Source organism: Pteropus alecto, unplaced genomic scaffold (genome assembly GCF_000325575.1).
Source record: "Pteropus alecto unplaced genomic scaffold, ASM32557v1 scaffold33, whole genome shotgun sequence".
Taxonomy (NCBI): domain Eukaryota; kingdom Metazoa; phylum Chordata; class Mammalia; order Chiroptera; family Pteropodidae; genus Pteropus; species Pteropus alecto.
The window spans coordinates 2,744,229-2,769,658 of record NW_006435762.1 but is presented as its reverse complement, the minus strand read 5'-3'; the positions used below and the strand labels follow the sequence as shown (position 1 = coordinate 2,769,658).

The 25,430-nt window shown below is 36.5% G+C and overlaps 2 protein-coding genes and 1 pseudogene across 4 annotated transcripts in view; 1 reads left to right on the top strand and 2 right to left on the bottom strand.

Annotated features, from left to right (window-relative positions):
• LRRIQ4 (leucine rich repeats and IQ motif containing 4) overlaps window positions 1–6,411 on the bottom strand; it is a 14,805-nt gene extending 8,394 nt beyond the window's left edge. The window contains exons 1-2 of one of the 3 annotated variants that reach the window (XM_006910874.3): window positions 6,205–6,411; window positions 3,089–4,139 (exon numbers count right to left, since the gene is read on the bottom strand). In XM_006910874.3, the coding sequence (XP_006910936.1) occupies window positions 3,089–4,108 (1,020 nt within the window). In that variant the 5' untranslated portion in view covers window positions 4,109–4,139; window positions 6,205–6,411. The other 2 variants (XM_025046056.1, XM_015588531.2) reach the window with 2 other exon arrangements.
• Window positions 6,404–24,726, top strand: LRRC34 (leucine rich repeat containing 34). Its single transcript, XM_025046057.1, has 13 exons — window positions 6,404–6,596; window positions 9,084–9,204; window positions 9,719–9,837; window positions 9,935–9,999; window positions 10,972–11,055; window positions 13,206–13,334; window positions 15,516–15,611; window positions 18,125–18,279; window positions 18,680–18,835; window positions 19,453–19,579; window positions 20,513–20,698; window positions 23,564–23,635; window positions 23,857–24,726. The coding sequence occupies exons 1-13, from the start codon at window positions 6,440–6,442 to the stop codon at window positions 23,959–23,961; spliced, it is 1,572 nt and encodes a 523-aa protein (XP_024901825.1). The 5' UTR covers window positions 6,404–6,439; the 3' UTR covers window positions 23,962–24,726.
• Window positions 23,014–23,132, bottom strand: LOC112479062 (annotated as a pseudogene).
• Window positions 24,727–25,430: the final 704 nt, after the last annotated feature.

Below are 25,430 nucleotides of genomic sequence, written 5' to 3'. Positions count from 1 at the left end.
ATCTGTCACTCTACTTTTCATTAGAATGGTTGTAGTTCATTTTCGCTAGGACCTCTCTACAGAAGTGTGAAATAAATAATTGGTGAATAGGTCAAAAGCAAGCTCACTGTAGGGATAACCTATCAGCAAAAGTCCCACACACCTGGACTCTTCCATAAGACATTTTTTCTTTTATTCTGCAGGTGAGGGCTCATTTTCCTAAAAATGCTGTACAATGTTTACAGTTTTGTTTATTTATTTACTTTTTTTAAAAATCAGAACAAGTCAATCTCTAGAGAAACTAATATTTTAAGCTTTCCTTGGCTATTTCAAGATTCTTCATCAGGCATGTAGATCCCTTCGACACAAAACATTTGTGTTCAGTGCAGTATAAAATAATGGAAAAAGATTTTTCAATCTAACCTCTTCATTAAAACTTAGTAATTGCACTCTTATTGCTGTTTACTTCACTCATAGGTTTAGCTTTTTTTTTTTTTTCTCCAAGGCACATGGAATGTTTAAAGGTTTCCTCAGCAGGATATTCAAGATCCAATAATTAATCTCATCAGAGTCATATTGAAGTATAGCGGAAATAAATCTGTACATACAGAAAACCTACAGAGCACCAAGTGAGGACAATTACTGCTGACACTGTAACTGAATTAAAGCCATTTTGAGATTAGGTTTTTCTCCCTTAATAGAAATGTACCGTAAAAATAAAATCCATTTACATACAAGGTGAAAGTCAGCTATTTTTGTATCTATCTACCCTAGGCAAGAAAAAGCTACTAGTCAGTCTTCAAAAGCCAGAAACCTATCAGGTAAATCTTTGAGGGGAGAGAGATAAGGAGCTGGTTTAAAGGCCATGTGTGTCATTAAGGAGAGAAAGGCATTGGGAGGTTACAGGAGAGATTAGCATAAGAGGAAATTGAGAAGGGGAGACAAAAAACAAATACTATCATAAGAACTGAAGAATAATAGGTAATGATACACAGAGATTTTATGTTCAGTATAATATTTAACGTCCACATTTCAATGCAGTTGACTTGTGATAAAACTTGGTATTGGATGAGATTTATCTCTGTTAATGAGCCATCTGTGTGTGATTCCCTCCCTCTACCCTGATTTCTTAAAATGTTTCACAGGAAAGGATGAGGTATTCATGACTCAATAGGAATTAAGTCAATGTGTTATTCTTCCCAAGGGCACTTTCTATTTTGAGACTTTCACTCCAAATGTGGAAGGACAGACTTTGTCCACTGTAAAAAGAATTTCTTACGTCAGTGGTAGAATAGGTGGAATAGTTGGGGGGATGGGCAGAAAGCTTCTCATGGAATGTCTGAAATCCTCCAAGGCTGGTTGCTATCTAAGTAGAAAGTAAATCTTAAAGCTACCATCAAAACATTTACTTCCTGGAAGGCAGTTTTAAAACTCTGTGGCAATTAAGAAAACAAAAGATCCCACCCCAAGGTTCTAGAAATTGAAAATCAAGTAAAAGATTAAAAACTAATCAATATCTTCAGGCCTAGGATTTTTGTAATGTATGGTGAACACACGAGACTGGTATCCACGGTCAGGAAAGACAGACCTATTTGGTTATAGGTGTTGATTTCCAAATCTTTTTCCCTCCTTACAGTTTTCTTTTACTTAACAGAAATTGTTAAGGGTGGAAAATTTTCAAGTGAGCCAACTAGCTAAGTCAGCTACAGGGAAGAAATATCTTTAGATACCAGAAGTTGTCCTACCTGCTTGGGTGTGGTTTAGGAAGTGTTTTGTATAAGATATGAAGATGGCCAATGTCTGCTTCTGTAATCCACTTACTTGTTAACCAGGGTGTGGTACTAGGTGATGTATTGTGCTAATGGCCAACTTCTGCTTCTGTAATCTGCTTGCTTGTTCTAGGCTTTATAATTACCTCACTCTCAAACCCTGGGGCTGATCTCCTCTAACCCTGCGTGGTAGAGAGTCAGTCGCCGGCTGGCTAATAAAGGCTCATAATTAATCTCAATTGGCTCCGTGGGTCTCAGAATCATTCGCGCCACAACAAAATCTCTTCTTTTTAATTTCCAAATATTAAAATATAATAAATGTATATGTACCCACTGCCCAAATGTTTTGTTACTAAAATGAAATACTGCAATTAAAGTTGAGTTTCTCTACAATGTCCTCCTTATTTCCTTGAGTACCACCCTCTTCCCAGAGGCAGCCATTATTAGGCATTTAATGATTTTTTTCCAGTTCATATTTTTATGTTTATGACCTAAATATACATAAACCATGTGTTGTGTGTGTGTGTGTGTGTGTGTGTGTGTGTGATCAAAAATTTATAAATGGCACCATAGGGTTCTGCAATTTGGTGTTTTACTTTTTAATAAACATCATAATTTTGAGATTTATCCATATTGGCCATATAGCTCCAAGTCACTTAAATTATTGTATAGTATAGTATTCCATTTTGCAACTGTACCACAGTTTGCTCTTTCCTCTACTGACATTTAGACGGTCTCCCATACTTCATCATCACCAACAATGCTACGATGAACATTTCTGAACATGCCAGCTTGCACACATGAGAGAAAGTCTCTAGGGATAAACCTGTATTTGCAGTTTCTCATGAATGGAACATTAAGGCCTAAGGTTTTATGTGTCAGGAAAATCTGCTGTTAGGAGGTGGTCTTTGTTAAGAATATAGACCCTGGAGCCTAGCAGCTCTGGGTAGGAGATCCTAGCTCCATCACTTAGAAGTGTGTGGCCTACACAAGTTGGTTAAGTTCCCTGTGCCTAGTTTTCCTCATATGTCATTGAGGATTATATTACCCACTTCGAAAAGTCGTGAGGATTAAATGAGATAATCCACGTAAAACATTTTGCCCAGGGACTGGAACATATATATTATAAACATTAGTTACTGTTTATGATTACGATTGTTATGGGGGGGGGGGGAAGGGAATGATGTAAATGAGCACCTTGTTGGATATATTTGTTAACCTGGATTTTCACCCATAAAGTTGGTTTGAATTTTCTGATGTTTGGACATAGAACCACACCAATTTAGGGGAGGAAAGGCCTGTGATCTGAGCACAGCGACAGCCAGGAAGGAAATCAGTACCTGCCATATTTTATTATCATCCAACGCCAGGATTTCCAGGTTCTTCAGCGCACATATCTGCAACGGACAGTTTTCCAGATGGTTCTGGCTGAGATCGAGGAAGCGCAGGTTAACCAGCCGCTTGAACGAGCGCCGCAGCACTCGCAGGCCGGTGTTGCGCAGGTAGAGTAGATGCAGCGAGGTCCACTTGCAGAGCAGGCGCGGCACCTTCTCCAATGGGTTCCCGCTCAGCCCAAGCTCCGTCATCTCGGAGAGCTCCTCCAGGGTGCGCGGGATGGAGTGGAGGCGATTGTAGGACAAATCCAGCACCGACAATTTGCTACACTGGCACAGCGATTCGGGTAGAAAGTACAGGCTGTTATGAGCCACATAGAACTTCTGCAGCCTCGGCAGGTCCCCTATCTCTTCTGGGATGACCGTTAATTTGTTCTCATCCAGGTCAATGATCTCCAGGTTGTAGAGAACACAGAGCTCAGGCGGGAAAATTTCAAGTTGATTTTGCTTCAGGTAGATCTCCCTCAGTTTGGTCTGGTTCACAATTTCCTTGGGCAGAAATTTCAGGTGATTTCCGGCCAGCCCGAGCAGCTCTAGATGGTGAAGGAGTTTACAGATTTCGATGGGGATCTCACTCAGGTTGATGTGGTAGAGGCGGAGCTCGCGCAGTGTGCGGATGCAACTGAGGACCCGAAGGGAAGAGGAGAGTAGGGGGTTGTCGCTCAGGTCCAGGCCCTCCAGGTTGCTCAGTTTCCCCATTTCGGGGCACAGCTCGCTCAGCTTGTTCTTGTTCAGATAGAGGATTTTGACATTCTTTAAATGCTGAATATCCTGGGGGATTTCTTCGATCTGGTTATTTTCCAGATGCACTTCTTCTAATTCTCTTAATTCTAAGATCTCTAGTGGAATGGTAGTCAAGGTCTGATTAGAAGCATCAATGAAAAATGTCCTATCAAAGATTTGCTGTGGATCGTTTTTCTGATGCATTTTAGATGAATATTCTGATTTTATGGTGTCATTTGACATTCTTTTGATGGAAAATTCAAATATTCAAAATCTGAAATATCGTGAAAGAAGGTAAAAAATCAGTTTACCTACCACCAGACATGATATCCTTAAGAGAGATAAAATTAAAATTTAGTTGATTAATTTGAGTGCTTGACATTATGACACAACATCAAATGTGTTTTTATGTTTCATGCTGGGAGAAGAATTAAAATATAGACTCCCTTTTCTCCTAATAGGTTGGCTAATATATATATAAAAAGATTACCTAATTTCAGTTTTTAAAAATGCCTATCTTGATTCTACTTCTAAGTAGAATGTAGAAGGTCTCAAAAGATCATTGCTCTTACCATAAACATTAAGGAAGCACTAGGAAAAAATAATATTTTAAAATATTGTATTTTTTTTTTTAAAGCCACCAGAGTTGTGAGTACAAAGAAGGCCAAGAGAGTTAAATTTGAAACCAATGGGTACTTTCGAGTCTAGTGGCATTTTCAAGTTTGGCAAGCCTTCCAAAGTCACAGGCAAAGGGCCTTCTGGGACAAGGAGAAATCAGCCAAACTTTTAACAGACATGTATGAACGGATATAGTGGATTAGAATTTGGAGGAGCTTCAAATTCAGAGTCAGTTCACCCCACTAGCAAGTTGTCTCCCTTTAGACTGGGGCGACTCAGTGGCTTTAGGGACTAAGAAGCAGAGAGATATCCTGTCCTCTTCTGGTCTTAGATCCCTAAGCCTGGCTGGGGGAGGGACTTAAATCCCTAAGCAAGAAATTTGAAATTGCAGGGAACTGAAATGAACTAATGCTGCAAACAAGAACGTTTTTTTAATTTTCATTTATTTATTTAATTTTTCGTTTTTCAATTTTAGTTGACATACAATATTATATTAGTTTCAGGTATACAACATAGTGATTAGATATTTATATAACTTAAGAAGTGATCACTCATAAATCTAGTACCCATCTGACACCATACATAGTTATTACAATATTATTGACTATGCTGTACTTTACACCCTCATGACTATTTTGTAACTACCAACTAATCCAGAAAGAATTTAAATGGAGAAATAAGTCATATCCATGGATTAGAACACCCAACAATGTTAAGGTATTAATACTCTCCAAATTAATCTATTGTTTCAATGCAATCCCATTCAAAATCTCAGCAAGCTTTTCTTAAAATCTTTTTTGGTTGAAGTTAACAAGCTACTCCTAAAATTTACATGAAAATGTGATGGGCCTAGAATTGCAAAAAACCATCTTGAATAATAACAAAATTGGCAAACACACTGTTAGCACAATTTCTTGTTAGTGGATTGCTGGCCTAGACTTACCTAGTAGGGTAGCATGAGAGAGAGAGAATTCCGACATTTTGTTTTTACCTTTGAACTGTGTTCATAAACAACCTGGTTTCACACCGAGGGTCTCTGGCTGGCTCCTGAGTTCTCTCTACAGGGCTCTTGACATGCTTCTCTTGGGTCTATAGTAACCCAAACAAGGCTTCTTCCCACCTTCCTTGTCTTCTCCCTCCCATGTCTTATCACGTTACTCTCTATACCTATCTCTGGGTTCTGTTCCCTTCTCATCCACAAGTCCAGCCTTAGCTCAGGCCTTACTATCTCTCCTGGGCTACTGCAGCTGCTTTCAGACCTCATCTGCCCTAGGTAGTGTCAAATTCACTCTCCATCAGCTGCGCCCGATCTGAGGGCTCCCAGTGCCCTACCTATAACAGCTGTGCTTCTCAGAGGTTGTACAGGGCTCCACGTGGATCTGGCCCTGCCTGTCCCCCCACTCTCTGTACTCACCTGGGAGCCCCAAGTACCTGTGTGTCTCCAGAACGCACCAAGTAATTCTGCCCTCTGGCAGGTTTACTCAGACCAGTTTAGGATGTTACCTCCTTCAAAAAGCCCTCTATGATGGCCCCAGCCCCTGCACAAGACTGATCTCCACGCCTCTTTATGCTCCCTTAGCTATCCATGTGGGTGCTACCATCTGCTTCTGCACGTGGCTCCCACAGGTGTGTGCACACTTTTCGGGAGGGAATTGTGTCATAATCGTTTTTGAAGTCCCAGCCCCCGCCCAACAGCAGTGCCCCTAACCCTGGAAAACTACCTGCAAAAAATCCGGGCGCCCACCCTCAGCGTGTCTTTAACCCTGGACGGGGTGATCTGGACCCAGCGATGGTAACTAAAGAGCCTCCATAGCATACGCAGTTACCACCTGCCCAGTCAAGCCTCATGGCCGATGTCAGTAATGGCAAGGGATCCCGCAGCCAGCTGGATGCAGTGCTCAGCGTCCCGCGGTCCGTCTGCGCCCCAGCGCAGTACGCCGGGGACGGAACAGGCGCATGCGCACGGTTGTCATGACAACGCCGCCGCTCGGCCCGCGGGGTTTGAGAATCATGTGGGGCAGTTCCGAAGGTGCCATTCCGGCCAAGTCCGGGTACCCCCCTCCCGCCGCCACTCCGAGCCCCGCTTCGGTCTGGGCTCCGGCCGACAATAGCGGTAAGAGATAGGGTGTCCTTCGGCGCCGGCCTGGCCTGAAAGAAACGCTGAAGGGGTGCTGGGGCCAGAGCGGCGGGGTTGCGCTATCTGATTCCTCCGAGCAGGCCCAGGGAGGCGGGGCTGGAGGGTGTCCTAGGAACCCCAGCTGTGACTGGAACTATAGGGTGCCTCCCAAACACGGGCAGGAGAGCCCCCAAGGCCCCGTGGAGTGTCCTTCTTTCGTTCAATAGGTTGTCCTGAAGGAACGTGTATCTTTCGCTTTGCTCTGACCATCTCCCGGAAGGGTGCTTGGGTGGTCTTCTCGGGGCCCTTTTTGTGGAAACTCCAGAGAGCCGGGCCTAGGTGGGCAAGAGGGTCTTGAGAGAGTTCTGACTTTGCATCTTTAGGCCACATCCATTTTAAGTATTTGTAGCAAAGTAAGCACAACTGCACGCCCTTCTCCCTCCACCCGTTTCCATTCTGAATGTTTGTTTTAAAGCATGTGCTTGTAGATATGGAACTGTGCTACAAGCCTTGCGTCTGCCCACTGCACCGGTGAGATGGGCATTGTTAGGCTCTGACTTTAACATAAAAAGGAAATTTAAGCTCTGAAAATTTAAGTAACTTGTTCACAGTCACACAGCCTATTCTGGATGGGCACCCAAGTCTGACTCGCTCTTGACCCTTGGATTTCCCAGTCAGTACTTGGCTGTTCCAGTTTAGGACGACATAGGGAACCACCTGCAAAATGAACCCTTACTCTAGAAATTATAAAACGTGCTGCTAGGTGAAAATTACTTGGAATTCAAGGCTCAGACGTGGGTGAAAAGTGAAATTTGGGTTAGATTCTTGACATGTTCCTACATATCTGTGTTTTTCCTAGTTTTTGCTTTACAGTTTGAAGACTGATTTATTATTTTTCTTCTAGAGGAAACAAATTATTGGTACCATAAAATCCTGAAACAGTATATAGGTGAATTTTAAAAGAGCAAATAATGGAAATATATAGCAGAGACTTTTAAATACTGTAAAGCCATGGCGAGGTAATTAAAGAAATATTCTTGTAATTTAAGATTCCTTCAGTCACGAAAACGTCAATTGTAAGTCTGATACATTTCTTCATGGCCTGGGTGTGGTGCAGCCAGCTGAGGGCAGGCATTGAACCTCACATCCTCAGGGCAATCCTCCAATTTTTAATACCAAGGAAGGTAGTAACCCAGAAGGGAGCGAAGAAGCCTGGTGGGAGCCCAGCTCCAACAAGTAAATCTGTTTGCAGATCTACTTGCCTTGTTTCCTGTCCAGGAGGCTAAAGTTGCATTTTCTAGACTGCAGTCCATATGAACCATGGTTACATATGTCTGGGAAGTAGAGCATTATTATCCTCCCCTCTAGGCTCAACAATTTGAAGAGTCTTTGTGCACCCGAGAGTTTTAAATGTCCTGAGAAGTGTTGTAGGTAGGGGTCTGTTTAGTTTTGCTTAATTCATCACTTCTCAAACTTATCTGACAGTAAAACCCATTTTATTTAGAATATCTTTGATCACTTCATAGAAGATTGGGAAATATTGTGCTAAAATATTATTTAAATGCATGAAAATTTCCTAAAATAAGCGAAGGATTTTTTATGTACATCCATTTACAAGACAGATTATACTGACATTAAAATTTTTTAGACTGTAATGACTAGAGAAAACTGCTTACAATATGTTAATTGAAAACAAAAAGGATATAGAACTCTGTTGAAATGTTCAAATTTTGTTTAAGAATACATATGAAAGAAAAACAATAAGAAGTATTCCCAGACCTCCACTGTGGTGGTTTTTTGGCAGTGAGATTGCTGATGAATGTTTTTCTTTTTAATATTGAAATTTCCAAGTTCTCTGGAATAAGTGTGTTATTAAATTATTTTTAAAGCTTATTTTAAAAAACTAAGAAAAGTTTATTTGCTTTCATTTTTTATATAACTGTTCTTCATCTTAAGATCTTGTTTTGCAAATTTGTTTAGCAAATGCTTTAGTTCATATAGTGCAGAATCCACTAGGAAAGGACATCTTTATTTGAAGCCATCATAAGAAACCTTGAGTCAGCTTAACCCGACGAGACAGAGTGGAAAGAAGCTTTGGAGTCATTTTGATTCTGTACTCTGCCCTTATTAACTGCATAAGTTTGGACAAAATATTTTAATTTCTCTGACATCATTTTCCTTAGCTACCAGTCCTGTTATGGAGGTCAGTTGTCCTTTTATGTCACTTCCAAGTTAGTGTCTGCCTACCCTCAGTGGGTGCTTCTATGGCTCTAATTCTCCAACAGAATTTTTATTCTCTCCCATTCCTTACTTCTGTTTCTCTCTTTGTTTTTAATTCTGTCTCCTTTTCTTCCCTACCTTTGACTCTATACACATACATTCATACCTTTGAAAGAAGTGTAATTTTGGGAGGGGATGGGGGGAAGCACCTGGGATAATTTATATGTGATGAAGGATAATGGTAATGTATTTATTTTTCAAAAGCTCCAGAACCTATTGGCAGTCTCCAGAAACATTATGAGAATCTATGTATGGAAAAGTCCCAGAAAATTAATCCTTTTGTATTGCATATACTCCAAGAAGTAGATGAAGAAATTGAAAAGGGGTAAGGAAGGCAAATACTTGATTATATAAGTAATATGCGTTGATATTCATCTGTGTGAAAATCTTGGAATACTAAGTGATTTCAACACCGTTTGCAAATGCTTGGTAAAATAGACATACGTTTTGATTCGGAGAAGTAGATAATTGACACTGTTAGTAGGTCTTGGAAGTAGTGGTACTTTTAGTATACTGGGAAGAGCACTAGACCAGCAGCCTCCAAGTCTGGACTCCAGATTTGTCCTTAACTCCTGTTTATTTATACAAATCTTTGATGTCTTCAGTATCATTATCTATCAGGTGGGGATATTTTTTGTATGTGAGAAATTAGATTATACAGCCTATATTAAAGTACTTTACAAAATCTGGAATATTCAGTAGTTTTAAGTTACTCGGTTTAAATCTATATTGTGGTACATAATTGGTTCCGGTAAATGCTATCCATAATGTTACTATTTATACATGAAGAAAAAATTACTTTTATTTCTTTACTGAGTTTCTTATTTATATTTTAATAGATTGGAAGGAATCACATTAAACATTGCTGGCAACAATCACTTAATACCAGTGGAAAGAGTAACAGGAGAAGATTTTTGGATTCTTTCCAGAGTTTTAGAGAAGAATCCATATATTAATGGTATGTGTTCTTAAAAATCATTACTCCTTCTTTCATTTTCCTGATTTTAAGTATGCATCATAAAGAATATCAGCTTCTATTTGTCTGTGTTCTTTAGGTTTGGATGTTAGATATAACTTCCTAGGTGATGTTGGTGCATACTATGCTGCAAAACTGCTTCAGGTACTATTTTACTACGAAATGTTTTATAGGTTTTTTTTTTCCTCCCAGGACCCAGTTAAGAACCAGTCCTTTCTTTGGGGATGCTGAGGGTTTGAGCATGCTGAGCCAACTCTTTATTGCAGATTCACTTTGGGGACACCCTAGCTGAAATGCTTCATTTTGATTGCATTTTATTTGAAAAAGACAGTGTGGTCCATCTTATTTTGTGTACTTAAAGACCTCGTTTCATCCTCAGAAGAAGGGCCAATATATGTTCGTGTGTATTTTAAGTTAAAATGTTTAAAGCAGCATATATCATTTTTAAAATTTCTCCCTTATACTGGCTTTTTAATTTCCTACTTGTCCCAGTCTCATCTGCTAAAAGTGCCACTAATTAGCTTAAGATGATCTTAAAATTCTCATATTTATGAAATGGTGCACAATGTAAGGGCAGAATGAAGATAAAAAATGAAGTAACCATGTTTTTCTCAGTAAGCAGAAATAAAAATGCTGCAGAAATCATCGTTATCAAAATGTCGTTAGTTCTGTTGACAGTGAAACCACCTAATGTCACACATACAAAACATTAGTTTTGCAAAATGTCAAGGGTCCTGACTATGCTATGTTTATAACACTTGAAATATACTGAAAACTCATTTGTGCATCTGTCTCAGTAGAGCTGGTAACTAGAACTACTGAGTCATCTTTTACAGACTTGTATACTACCATTAAATACATAAAGCACATCCATACTTTGAGTCATTGGTCAAAACTGAAGATAGTTTTTTTCTTTTGTTTATATTGCAATTATATTTGTTTAATGAGAATAGCAATTTTTTTCTCTAGTGGTAGTTTCTTTTGCTAGACTTTTAGATTTTCTGGTTTATAAAGGTTTTTTTTTTGGAGGTAAACATTTTTACTTAAAGCAGCTCAAATGTTAGTTGATCGATTTCTAATAATACATGTGTAATAGCTTCTTTTCTCTTGTTATAGAAACAATATAGTCTCATTTACTTAAACCTTATGTTTAATGATATTGGGCCTGAAGGTGGAGAATTGATTGCTAAAGTACTACATGTAAGTATTTATAATACCTCAAACTAACATTGTATTTGGGAATTTTAACTTCTGATAGCTTGGAATCAACAGAATCAAAGGTTAATGTGAGCTTATATTTTAATATTGTGGGAATGTATATTTTTATTATACTTCAATTTATTAAAATGTGGACATGACATGAGCATTTTTAAACTTATTTTTAAAATAAAGTTTTATTAAGATATAATTCAGGATTGGTTCCATAGAGTAGTGGTTAGCACGTCTGCTTTACACGTAGAAGGTCCTGGGTACAGGCCCCAGGTGTGCCCCAGGCCTCAGGTGTGCCCCGTGAGCGTGTGGGAGGAGACGCGCCCCACCTTTAGAAGTCCAGTTCTTAAAGGGAGACGGCAACAACCCTAGGTCAGGGGTGGAAGTGGCGGGGGCGGGGGCGGGCAGTGGGGGAAAGGGGGAAATTAAAAAAAAAAGATATAATCCACATACATAAAATTTACCCTTTTAAAGTGTTCAGTGGTTTTTTTAGTATAGTCAAAGAGTTACGCAACCATCACCACTATCGCTGCTTTTAGAACATTTTCATCTTGAAGAAAAGTCCTGTACCTATTAGCAAACCCTCTCCATGCTTCTCTCCCCCACTCCCCAGTCACTAACCTGCTTTCCATTTATAGAGTGCTTATTCTAGACATTTCATATAAATGGAATAATGATTGTATGGGTATATCACATTTTGTTCATCCGTTAATGGACATTTGGGTTTCTACTTTTTGTCTCTAATGAATAATGCTGCTATGAATATTTGCACACATTTTTGTGTGCATGTTTTTAATTTCCTAGGGCATATATGTAGGAGTGGAATAGCTAGATCATTTGGTAACTCTTTTTAATATTTTAAGGAACTGCCAAAGTATTTTCCAAAGTCGCTGTCCCTTTTTACATTTTAACCAATATGAGTGTTTCAGTTTCTCCCCATCTATATCAGCATGTTGTCTTTTTGACAAAGCAGCTGGGATTGTGAGAGGAATTGCTTTAAATCCTTAGATCAATTTACAAGTATTGCCGTCTTAATGATATTGTCTTCTGATTCATGAACATGGGATGTGTTTCCATGTATTTAGGTCTTCTTTCTTTCAATGATACTTTGTAGTTTTCAATGTACAAGTATTGCCTTTTAAAAAATTTTTTTTTAATTCTTTTTGATGCTATTATAAATGGAATTTTCTTAATTTCATTTTTGGGTTTATTGCTAGTGTATAGAAATATAATTGATCTTTATATGTTAATCTTGTGTCCTGCAGTCTTGCTGACCTCACTTATTATTTTTAACAGCTTTTTTTTTTTTTGGTGGATTTTTTAGGATTTGTCACATAAAAGATTGTGTCATATGCAAACAGAGATAGTTTTACTTCTTTTCCAATCTGGATGCCATTTTTTTTTGGTTTCTTTTTCTTGCCTAATTGCCCTGTCTAGAACCGCCAGTACAATGTTGAATAGTAGTGGTTAGTGGACATCCTTACCTTCTTTCTGCTCTTAAGGGAGTTTGAATTAGCTTTAAAGATAATTATTTGACCTTACATGTCCTCATATTTATTCATTAGGACAATGAAATGTCTGTAATTTTCTTTGTAAAAGATTTATTCAAAGAGTGGAATAAGAGAAGGAATTAAAATGTCTGAGAAATACCTCCTTAAAAGTAACATGGGAAATGTGAAATGATTGGTTAACGGGTACAGGGTCGCCTTTGGGGTGATGAAAATGTTCTAGAACTAAAGATGATGGCTGCACAACATTGTGAATATACTAAAAGCCAGTAAACTGCACACTTTAAAATGGTTAATTTCATGTTATGTGAATTTCACCTCAATAAAAAAAAAATGGTATAATTTTCTTAGAAGATAAATTTATAGATTTTCTAATGAAAGGAAAGTTTATTAAAAATCTGTTTCATTTACTGGTCATTGTTTGGGCATTTGTTTCCTGGGCATTCTTTCTACTAGACTATTAAACTAGATACTTATGGTAAATTGAATGTTGCCTTCAAGGAATATATATCCTATTCTACCTCCATGAAAAATTGATGAGTCTGCAGATAGTTTAGTTTCCTAATTCATGTAATCTAAAGAAAATTCTGTGGATTAAAAACTTAACCAAATTTTGATTCTTTTCCTTTTCAGAAGAATACAACTCTGAAATATCTAAGAATGACTGGAAACAAGATTGAAAATAAGGGTGGGATGTTTTTTGCTACAATGCTACAAATTAATTCATCCTTAGAGAAGCTAGATCTGGGTGATTGTGATCTGGTGAGTAAATTGGTTATGAGACAATCACCCAGATGTTTCATCATTCTCCTTGGAGACCAGCATAGAGAATTGTTAGAGACCAGTTGTTAATGACAGTTTTACGAATGATTACACTTGCCCCTCATGTCTAATGTCAGAGGAAAAAAAATTTTTAACCTAGGCATAACAGTACTTACAGTTAATAAAATCAGATTGTGGTAAGTAATACTATAGAATACCCAGTATAATAAAAATCTTCTATCCATCTGTAACCCTTCTTAACCCATATGGGATTTTAAAAGAAAAAGATTGTGTTCATTTTAGTTAAACAAATACTACTTCATTAGTATAATATAAATGTTTTACTTTTGAAAACATTTTGGAGTAAATGTAGTATAAAAATTTAAAATGATGACGCAAAAAGCTGCTCTGGGCTTTCATCTGGCCTGATAGTGAGAAATGTGGGGTTTTTTTGCATATCTTCAAATTCCAGGCTTCATTTTCTCAAACATGCTTTTAAACCATGAGGCCATTTGGGAACCTGTTGTACAGATGAATGCAAAATCACTGGTACATGTAAACAATAAGATGAGCCAGGGGATTTTTTGCGGGGTAATAGGTTTTAAGGCTTAAAAAAGTAGTAGATACAGCCAGAATAGTTCTGGGAATGTATATTATCTACACATACCAGTCACAATCCTAGATTCTCCTTAGAATCTCGGAGTATGTTGAATATGGTCTCTGCCCTTATAAAGCTTGAATTTAGTTAGGAAAATAGTCAATAAACAAATAGAGAAAAGTGCTATGAAGATGGCCAAGTACTCTGATAATGGGGAGAAGGTAATTTGCATGATAAGATAGTTGCCTAAGACCTAGGGAAATAATATTTAGGAGTCATGAAGGAGAGTCCGCAGCAGAACATTCCAGGCAAGGGGTCCAGTTTACATAGACTCTAAGATAGTGCTTCTCCAAGTGTGGTATCGATACCATTACTGATACAGATTGAAGTAATTTTTATACTAATATATATATTTTGCAGATGCTAATTATTTCAAGGGATTATGATTTTCCATTTATGGCAGTGATATAAAGTTTTAAAATAAAAAAGTGAGTTGATTAAATGGAAAAGTATTAGATAAATAGTAAAACTGATATTCAGATATGGCAAAAATCATGAGGGAGGTACATGAATAATGAAATATCAAATCTGGCGGGTTTTAAGAATTGAAAAGCCAGAGTGGCTGGCCAGAGGGAGTTAAAAGTGCCTCACAGTGAAGGCGGAGAGGTTTGAAGAGGCAAGATCCAGCAAGGTGGTGTGGGGTGTGGGTGTGTGTCATGGGCCAGGGGAAGAGGGATTTTGTTATAAATGCATATAATGGAAAGGCCTTAAGTTGAGGGGTGACATGATCTGATTGGTGCTTTTAAAAGATCATTCTGGTTTCTCTGTGGAGAATGAGAGAGGCAAGAGGAATCCCACTGACTACTTAGGAAGTTACTGTAGCAGTCTTCGTGGGTGATGAAGACTGGGTGGGGTGGTGGGCATAGAAATGGGACTAATTTGAGACATCTTTTGGAGGCGGAATCTATAAGAATTACCGATCAACTGTATGGGAGGGTAAGAGGACTTGTGGAGAGAGAGAAGGCACAAGTTTCTGGGATAACAGCTTGGGTATATGTGGTGGTGCCCATCACTGAGGTTGGGGAGGATCGGGCCCTTCCAATAGGTAGAGAGGGAATCCTGTGGAAGCTGTGAGAAATGTGATTAGTAACCCTTTCCCGTGATACATACTAAATGTATGAGTATGAATATAAAGGAATGCTGGCTCAAGGATAAGTTTTCTCAGTAGAATAAAGTCCTAGTTGGGATCCAGATGTGTGACTGTATATCTGAGGTCTGCACTGTTATGGAACGTTGAGGGCTTAGGAGCAAACCTAAAGGCAAACACCCTAGGAAATAGATACTGAAACTTTAAGAAACTCCCTATGCATGTTGTACACAGATATTAAGGCAGGGGGAAAAGAACACAATAACAATTCATTTCTGGATTTGATCAATTACAATTCAAATGGCAGGAAATGCTTAAACTTTTTAAAAACACAATGTTGATTTGTTGGTTTCCAGATTACTAGTTTTGAAATATTTATTTAGGAATGTTAATTTATATATTTTGTCAGTTTCCTTAATGAATTTCCTGTTTTTAGGGAATGCAAAGTGTGATCGCATTTGCTACAGTCCTGACTCAAAACCAAACAATTAAAGGCATAAACCTAAACCGACCTATACTGTATGGTGAAGAGGTATGTATTCAACAGTGATATTACACATGTGAATAACTGAAGGTATTACTGAATGTCAAAGTTCACGAATGCATTATATTTTTAGAATTGTAAACTACTGTTTACAAAGAAAAACTTTTAAAAGAAAATTATTCTCAATAAGTTTTATAACAATACGATTTTAGATGTTGCTTGCTTAAGCAGTAAACTTTTTTTTTCCCTCGTGAATTCCAATTCTCATTGAGTAAACCCTATGAGGGGCAAAGTAGTTACAGTAAAAGCATAAATAATTAAAGTTTTGAAGGCTAGATTACAAACCTGATGTGAACTGTTTTGTTGCTTTTGTTATATTGATGTGACAACCATCATTACATTTTGAAATGGTTTTTACTTTTAAGGATTCTTTTTACTCCTTAACATTCTTTTTGGTGGCTTTACTCTCTTCTAAGTTGTAAAAAGCTAGGGAATAAAAACTCATTTTGTTATTGATCTAAACAGAAATAGCTACTAAAAAAAGTTAAAAGTACTTTATAGTCTTTAAATCATCTACCTGACAGTTCCCCATTAGTATGAGTAATTGAGAATTAACCATTTTAAAAATATTTTTCATATTCTTTATTGTTTGCATTCTTTGCCTACATAGATCTCTCCCTTTGAATTATCTCTGCACTTTTCTGTACCAACATTTTTGGAAGTCTGCATTATGTTAATTGCTTCATGTCCATAAATCTCATCTGTTCAAGACACCCAGAATCCTCAAATACAAGAACCCTACTTTAAAGTGGCTGGAAAGGCTCTTAGATTGCAGACAGAAGATTTGAAGGCTAACAAAAATTTTCTGGATTGAAGCTCTGAGGAAACAAGGATGTTAAACTATATGAAATCACATTAGCAGCACAATTCTTCTTTTAAATATGTTAAATGCTGTCGTTATTCTCAGATCTAAGAAGTTATTAAAAAGCCCAGGGTTCTTTCTGAGGCCCAGGCCCTTGCTCTCAGCCCTGTGCTTCTGTGCTGTCAGCTAAATTCTAGCTTGCTTTCTCTTCCTCTCCAAGGCAGCCCCCTCCCTATCTCCTCTTAAATGGCTGTGGAGTAGAAAATCCTCTTTTTCATACTTTGCCATTTCCAAATGTGACCCTGCAAAATTATTCCATTTCAGGGTTTTACTGTTCATTTCTAGGGAGCTTGGACAAGTATCGATGCTAGATGCCACCCTAGGCAAATTAAGGCACAAACTCTGGAGCTTAAAAAACCCACCATTTATTATTTCTGAAACTAGTTCTCTCCATTAGTAAGGGTGGTCCCTCTTTCTTCTTGACCTAAAAATGTAATCAGTATAAAACACAAATATGTATTGAGTATGCCCTGTTACAGGCACCATGCAGAACACTAGACTCCCTAAGTGATCAGTTTGCATTTGTTAAGGTCGTAGATTAGTTTCCCTTTGGGTATATATTTTCATTGTCAAAGCAGTAATTTAAATCAGATACAGGATTATAGAATATGGAACAATAATATATGCTTTGTAGTTTTCCAAAGGACATTCATTTTGTGCCAGGTACTTTTTGTTAAATATTGTGAGGGAAGTATTTCACCTATTTCACAGAAAAGGTATAACTGAGACTCAGATGAAATAATTTGCCCAAAGTCAGATAGCTAATAAAAGGCAAAGCTAGCATTTGGATAATTTTATTATAAAGCTTATGTACTACCTGCTATTGCTATGTGGTTTTACTAAACTTTTATTAAAAATTTTCTCAAAGTTCTTTATCGTAATTAAAGCGTATATAGTTATCTGTGTTTGTGATCAGCAAGAAGACCAAAAAATACTTTGGCCCATTCATTAAGACATATTTTGATTTTGTTAAAAATTTAAAGTGCTTGGTGTTCAGGTCCTCATTGAGATTATATACGTTTCACTTGAAAGCAGCTAGATTTTGAATTAAAAAAAAAAGGCTTCCAGTGACCAGAAAACAAGAGTAAAATATATTTAGAAATGAGATGATTATAAAGGGAGGAATCGAATATATCATAAGGTTAAAATGAGTGTATTTTAAAAACATAATTGAGATTGGAAAATGTCTTTGTATTTTGTCGAAACAGTTAAGAGTGGAGATCAAGAGCAAAGTTCAGGAACATGAAGTATGCAGAAGGGTTTAGCGACTCTTGAGAGGACAGCAGTCAGGGAGCTTATAAGCTCAATATATAATGGGACTGATTTTTCTTTTTCCTTCTGGATGGATTTATTTTTAATGATTAATATTTTTTAACTACCCTCTGTATGTCACTTAATCACTGCATTTTATAAGTGCCTGCTGCCTGTTTCTAACACAGTAAAGGTATCATTTGTGGTAAAGGTAAAATTTTTATGGCAAAAAATATTTTTTAAAAGCCAGGCCAAACAAATGCAAACTGTAGACTAACAGTTTTAACTGATATAATCTTTTTTAAAAAGCTAATTTTAATAACTTAGCATATGTTTGAAATGCACTGCTTCAAAATTTTATTTTAGAAAAGATTTTACCTATTTTTAGGAAGAGTCCACAGTTCATCTGGGCCACATGTTAAAAGAAAATCACTGCCTTGTTGAACTACACATGTGTAAGCATGATATAAGAAATTATGGAATAAAACACCTATGTGATGCACTGTATCTGAACAAAAGCCTACGTTACCTTGATGTCAGCTGGTAAGTGATAATTTATGCATTAAGTAATTCAGAAGTTAAGTCATAGGAATAATCTATGTAAATATTCATGGTACATATGATATTTTGTTAGATACTAATTACAAAGATTAGCAAATGGAACCACTGTGGTCAACTTTTTATCCTAAGCCTTAGAATTTATTTAGTTCATACTGATACTAATCTCCTAATAACTCGAGTGAGCAATTTAATTATGTAAACCAGAAATGGAAGCAGTTTTATGGAAAATTTTCATTAACTTTTTTGGAAATTGAGTAATTAAATCTTCACTAAAATAGAAAATACTGTGTATTATTGCTTAACAGTTTTTAAGCATGTTATCTGTGTGAATATAATCGTACTTCATATTTTCAAATATAACTACATATTTTTCCTTTCCCAGCAATGAAATAACTCGTGATGGAATGGTGTTTTTGGCTGATGTACTGAAAAGCAATACTACCCTGGAAGTAATAGATCTTTCTTTTAACAGAATAGAAAATACAGGAGCAAAGTATCTCAGTGAAACTCTTGCTTCACACAACAGGAGTCTTAAAGCGTTAGTATGGTTTTATATTTAATCAAAATAACTGAAAAACTTAAATTTTGAGAATATTAACCTCAAATCCCTTAACTCTTTTAAGATTTATGATGAAATATGGAAACTGTTTCTAAACTGACAATTTTAAGTTTACAGTAAACATTTTAGTTTCTTGTTTTTTAAAAGTAATCTTTTAAAAATTGATTCTCGTTGATTGCTTAAGATTAAAGAGAAAATTGTTATTGCTTATATTCACCTTGAATTTTAACAAAAATCAATCATTCAATATGGTCGACTTAAAAATAAGAATGAATCAAAGAAAATATTACTTGGATGACTTTACGTTGAAAAGTATCTGTAACCCACCCCCAAATATTTACTGAATAACATAAAACAACAGACTATTGATTTCCAAAATGTAGGTAGCTCTACTAGGTACATCAAGCATACAATTAGAAAGCTAAGTTTCTTGGATGTTAGGAATTCCATGGTCAATATTTTGACTATTAAACGTATTTAAGAATAACACTAATACTTACCACAATAAATGTTTGTAATAAAGGTTGTTGCTCACTTAAGCATTCTCTTTGTCAAAGTATTGGTTTTCAGGGTTATTACTTTTTGTTTTTCCATAGGTTGTCAGTAGTCAGCAACAACATAGAGGGAGAAGGACTTGTTGCACTTTCACAATCCTTAAAAACAAATCCCACATTCTCTAATATCTACATTTGGGGAAACAAATTTGATGAGGCTACATGTGTGGTAAGTTTTTTTTTTTTTTAACTGAAGGTAATTTCTGGAGTCTTCTCTATAACATCAGACATTCTTTACAATTATTTATATTATTTACAAGTGCCTTAGGAATTATTACAAAGTATAGTTAAACACTATAGTTTTGATAACTTTTAACGTAAGTTCTAAATATTAGCTTCTGGAAAGTTTTGTGGTTGAAATAGCAAAAGATATCAAATACTACCAGTATAAAGATCACACACGAGAAGCTAAGTTTAGAATTAATGATGACAAGCTAAAGCAGAAGCAACTATACTTTTAAATCTTTTACTGTCTAAATTTTTGCCTTTCTCTACAATCATATCCTTATTGACAAACCAGTTTGTTTCTATGACATTGTTAACATACATACATACCAATGATCCATGAGATATACAAAGAAATTTCTACAATGAAGACAGTTAGGCAGCCAGCCAGGCCAGCATCAGATACTGTGGAGACTGTCTCTCTTGGCCTAATTCTGTAGGTTAGCTTCAGAGGGTTCAGGAACTCCACACAGTTGTATGCCAAAATCTGTGATTACTTTTCTGAGAAATGGAATCCTGGCTATCATCAGATTTTCAAGGGCATATACAGTAGCTCTCTCACTTCATTTAAGAACCCCTTCGGGACTTGAAAATTTTGACCATGGGAACTTCTGTACACAAAATTGGTTAATACAGAGAATTGTTAACTCGGGAGGTCAAAAAAAAGTGCATAATATATTAGAAATAAGTTTTACAAGATTATAATTTCATGGTGTGAAATTAAATGAATAAAAACCTAACCATAAATTCAGTAATGTTTTTCAGATTATTTTATTTTAAACTGTAAATTAGCACAGCCAATTTGTTTTAGCACTGTGAAATGAACAAACTACTTTTTTAATGATAATAGTTTTTTTCTTTTCTTAAAAACTCTTAGGCATATTCAGATTTAATTCAAACGGGCTGTCTAAAACCAGACAATACAGATGTGGAGCCATTTGTGGTGGATGGACGTGTGTATCTTGCAGAAGTCTCCAATGGCCTTAAAAAACACTATTACTGGACACCAACTTATGGAGAAGCTTGCTACCATTCAGCTAATGCCGGTTTTAATCTTGTACAAGTAGGTCGACATCTATGAAAAAAGTTCTAAAATAATTTTCATGTACTTGTCTTATATTCACAGAGATGAATATTTTATTGCCTATTAGTTTTCTTTCATAAATTAGAACAAGTTATTTTTGTCAAATGTGTAAAAGACTATATTAAATTGTATCGCTGTCCATTATGAAAAACTGACCAGTGTATTTTTTAAAAGAAATTTTACAAAATAGAGGCTAAAATTTTAATTTTGGAGAAAGAAATCAAGGAACTAAAGTAATTTTATTTTTATAAAGAAAATATAGCCAAGCAGTAAAATAGTATACATGGAAAGGTCATTATCGGTATGCTAACTGAAAGTTGTCATGAAGTAGTAAAAAGGTTTCAGGTGCCAGATTCCTGGGGAATTTCAAAGGGTTTAGAGGTTGAAAAAGTATGTCTTTTTTAGGTATTACAAATGGGTGTTGATATACTCTCACAAATACAGGAAAATATATATAAATATCCATATATACAAATACATATAAAAGTATACTTTCCAAACAAGTCAGTGCTGCCAGTGAACTTTTAAAGAAAGTTCTCTCTTGGAGGATGCCAATAACATTTTAATGATTTGATGGCAAATAATAACTGTTACCTGTGGCCACTCTTGTTTTCAAATTAAGATTCCTATGAAGAGGCAATTGAAACTACGATCCTTTTGATTATAGACCTATAATCAGAAATTTATGAATTCACACATACCAAGAAAAGACTGCTTAATCTGAATGATTTATTACTGCTCAAGCCAGGCAAAGTGTGAAAAAAAAAAATGTGAACAGTTTTAAAGAGGTACTTTAAAAATTAAGTTAAGGTTCTGCAGTCTAAAATACCATCTATTTCTAAATGTTGAGAAAAGAGGTAGAGTAAAGGTGGTGGTGAACTTTACAGTTGTTAAAGTATTGACCTTCATTTAAAGCACTGTGAATTCCTCAAATCATAGCTGTATTTATTCTTAAAATTTAACATTAAGAAAAAATACCTGCCAGTGCCCATTCCTTTAGTAAAAAATGAAGATAACTATTCCTTACTCAATATTTCATTATTTTTAAGTTTAACAGGTCTTTCCTTATATTCAGCACTTAATCCCTTTCCATACTCCCTGGGGAAAGGGGAAGGGAAGGGGGACGAAGAGGGTGTGGTGGTGGTTATAAAATGGGATGAATATTTGAATAAATTGTATAAGGCATTATTTTCATTTAATGTTACAGAGTCACTGAGCCAGAAAAGACCTAAATGCCTTACCAAATCCATTCTCATGCTTTCAGATGACTGTGAATCATTAAGGACAGACAGATGGTTGCTATCGGGTTGAGTCTGTGCCAAAAAAACAAAATCTTAAAACATCTGGAATTGGTTGAAAAAAACATAGTTCATTCTAATAACAAAATGTGTGAAATGGATTTCAAGGTTTTTAAAAGATAAATATTGTTTATTTGTTAAAGTCACAATCTGGTAATGGAATTTTAGAATAACCTTCCATTGATGCAAAAAACTTACTGAAGATCTGCTGTCAACAAATGTTTACAATGGAATCAACAAAACTGTAGAGACCACAGAATTCTACAAGTAACTTTATATATCCTGACACTAGCTACTGATTTTACTCTTCATTATTAGGTTTTATCAAACCTTATGTGGACATGTTTTTCTCTACATTTCAAATCTTATTTTCTTTCCATTTTAAGATCTCTCCTCCAAAGATATAAAAAACTACTTGTTTTTTTACAGTTCTTTTACATTCTTACATGCTGACTATATCTAGAACTAAATACCTAAAAAGCTGTTATGTCCCAGAAAAGTCAGTGTCTCTGTAATATTAAAAATGCAAGAGGAACTGAATTAAAATTTTTAATCAAATTTGAAAAACTGCAAAATTCAATAGATGCAATAAAACAATGCTATAGGAAAAAAAAAACATTTTAAACTGTCATTACATTTGGGAAACATTAAGCTGAGGAAATGCTACACCTAGCAATTAAAGATCCAATAAACTCAAGCTTGAATAACAGTATGACAAACTTCTTACACTTGAACTTTTGTCCAGAGTGAAGAGTTTTAACTACAGTTGCTAAATCAGCACTTATGTGTGGAGGATCAGAATCACCTGGGACAAATGTTAAAAATACAGATTCTTAAGAGTCAGATCTACTGAATCAAATATTCAGTCTGGGGAATAATCCTGGATTATTTTTATAATCCAGGTCACTTTTAATCTCATTAAAGTTTAAGAACCAATCCTCTGGTTTTCTCATTCTTCAAATTTTTAGTTTTAAATATATACTTTTTTTTTTTAAACGCCTACAGCACCTGGTATTCCTAGGTGGTCTCCCATGCAAGTACTAACCAGGCCCGACCCTGCTTAGCTTCCGAGTTCAGACGAGATTGGGCACGTTGAGGGTGGCACGGCTGTAGACATACATACTTCTTTTAAATGGAAGTATAGCAATCATACAGAAAAGTATACAAATTTTAAGTGAATGGCTAGATGATCACAAAGCTACCCACCTGTTAACCATGACACCAAGGACAGTCAATGCCACACGCTTCCCAGAAGCTACTCCCTCTTCCAATAGACAACTATCCTAACTTCTAGAACACCAGAGTAGTTTTGATGATTTTCATATTTTATATAAATGGAATCACGTTTTATGACTGCTTTTGCTCAAGGTTTTATTAGTGATTCATTTATGCTGTTTTATGTAACAAGTAGTCCATCTTTTATTGCTCTGAAATATTCCATAATATGCTGGGTAGTAGGAGTCTACAGCATTCTGGAAAGATAGCCTCTCAGGCTAGAACATGGTAATATCAAAGTAAACCTTAATAATTCAGTTTGCTTTTCCAGGCTACTTTGTTCCTGTGTGTATGGAGGGGACCCACAAGTTCCCATATTCTTGACCAAGAGGAGACTCAGAAGGTAATCAGGAAGCAAGTAGGTTTAACTCGAGCCTGTAGTGGGGTGGCACGTACTAAACCTGCAACTTGACTTACACTGGACTGCTTGAGACAGATTTGCAGGATCAGAGTTCTCTATACCTAAGAGAACCAAGCTGAGGTCAGTTCAGCCAAGTACTGGGCTCTGAACAGGCTAGGAAAAACCTGATCACGTATTTTACAAGCTGTTGTCTAATGCATTAGAAGCCAAAAGGATGTCCAGGGAATGGAAGAGCTGAAGACCCTGACTTCCCTGCTGCCATTATGTCATATAAGCCCCCTCCTCCATATATCCGGACACCGTTTTAGAGAGAAGACAAAGGGCAGAAATGACAGTAATGTTCCAAGACTTCCCACTGGTGGTAGCTCAACAGGAAGGGCATGTAAGTTCTGTAGGAAAACTACTTCCTTTGCACGTGAACTGTAATGAGTAAATCTGCAACCATGTTTCCATTTTCCTCTTAGGAATCATTCTCTAAAATCCAGTGCAAATACAGTCTTGTATTATAGTGCTGCAGATCATATGCTCATTTTACAATGTTTCAAATTTGAAAGCAAAAAAGCAAGAAATAAAGGGGTTTAGACTTTTTAGATATTTGATAAAATGTTTGTACCACGCTGCGCTTTTCAAACTAGTGTTCATTATGTCTTATCTACTACTCAAACCATGTCCACCTGGTTTCTACGTTCAATTACTCAATTCAGTGTTGTCTTTGGTATCCTATTTCTCTGTAACCATGTTTGTCTTGTGAAACCTGTACCACTTTGTCTTTTCTATCACTTTCCAACTCCTTTTCTTTTGCTAATTCTTTAAATGCATTTCTCCCAAGATTCTGTCCTTTTGTTCTTCTGTACCACCTCCCAGGGCTGCCTTAATCATTTCTATCACAAAAATTATTAGCCTTATGCTGCAAAATCTGCATCTCTAGTTTTAACCTCTCCTGGGTTTCAGGCCCGTTTCCAATTACTGCTAGATATTTTCACATGAATATTTCATTATCAGTCAAATTCAGTACATCCAATATAAAGTTTTCCCTTCCATAAACCTCCTCCTTCTCTTCTCTCATCAGTTAATGGCATCACCATCTCAATCACTAGCGATCAAAACTTAGATGTCTAAGTTGGGGCTAACAGAGTCAAGCCTGTTTAAGAAAAAGAGGATTTACTGGAAAGGTTTAACAGGCAAAACATCACTGGCATCCAGGTACAAGGAAATGAAGCATAGCTGTCCTACCTCAAGAATGGAATTGCAAAGCTAGAAACCCAGGCCATTCCTCTCTCACAGGGCCTCAGCTTGGTTCTCTAAACCTATTTCATCTCCTTGCTTTACCCTACAGATTAGCTTTCTCTGCTTATTCATAATTTCCTTTAGATTTTGGCTTACTTCACTGACTCTGGATCAGTTCTAATGATCTTTTCATTTATGTGTATATGTAATAATCTCAGAATTTCATAGTTCAAATTCTTGAGAAAGTAACTAGCTTGGTTTGGCCTAGGAATTTTTTCTCTCAGGTAAGGTTGGTTCAGTCTTCTATGGTCCTGTGTATGGAATCATGTTACAAATGTGGCTAATTTCTGCCGTTCAGCAGTTAACTGTGACTGGCTGTGTGTAAACATGGGTTATAAATCTGCTATCTAATCCTATTCCTTCAGCATAGGCTAAGGGTAGAGGGCTATTTCGAGTAAGATGGTATACGGAGCTGGACATGTCTTAGACTTCTACCCTGCCCCATTTCATACTTACTCTCCACTCTGCCTATTTCAGTCAGCTGTGTGCA

Coding starts and splice junctions, on each gene's coding strand:
- LRRC34 (XM_025046057.1), top strand. CDS start 6,440: ATGCGCACGGTTGTCATGACAACGCCGCCGCTCGGCCCGCGGGGTTTG. Junction 6,597..9,083: donor GGCTCCGGCCGACAATAGCG/GTAAGAGATAGG, acceptor ATTTTTCAAAAG/CTCCAGAACCTATTGGCAGT. Junction 15,612..18,124: donor CTATACTGTATGGTGAAGAG/GTATGTATTCAA, acceptor ACCTATTTTTAG/GAAGAGTCCACAGTTCATCT.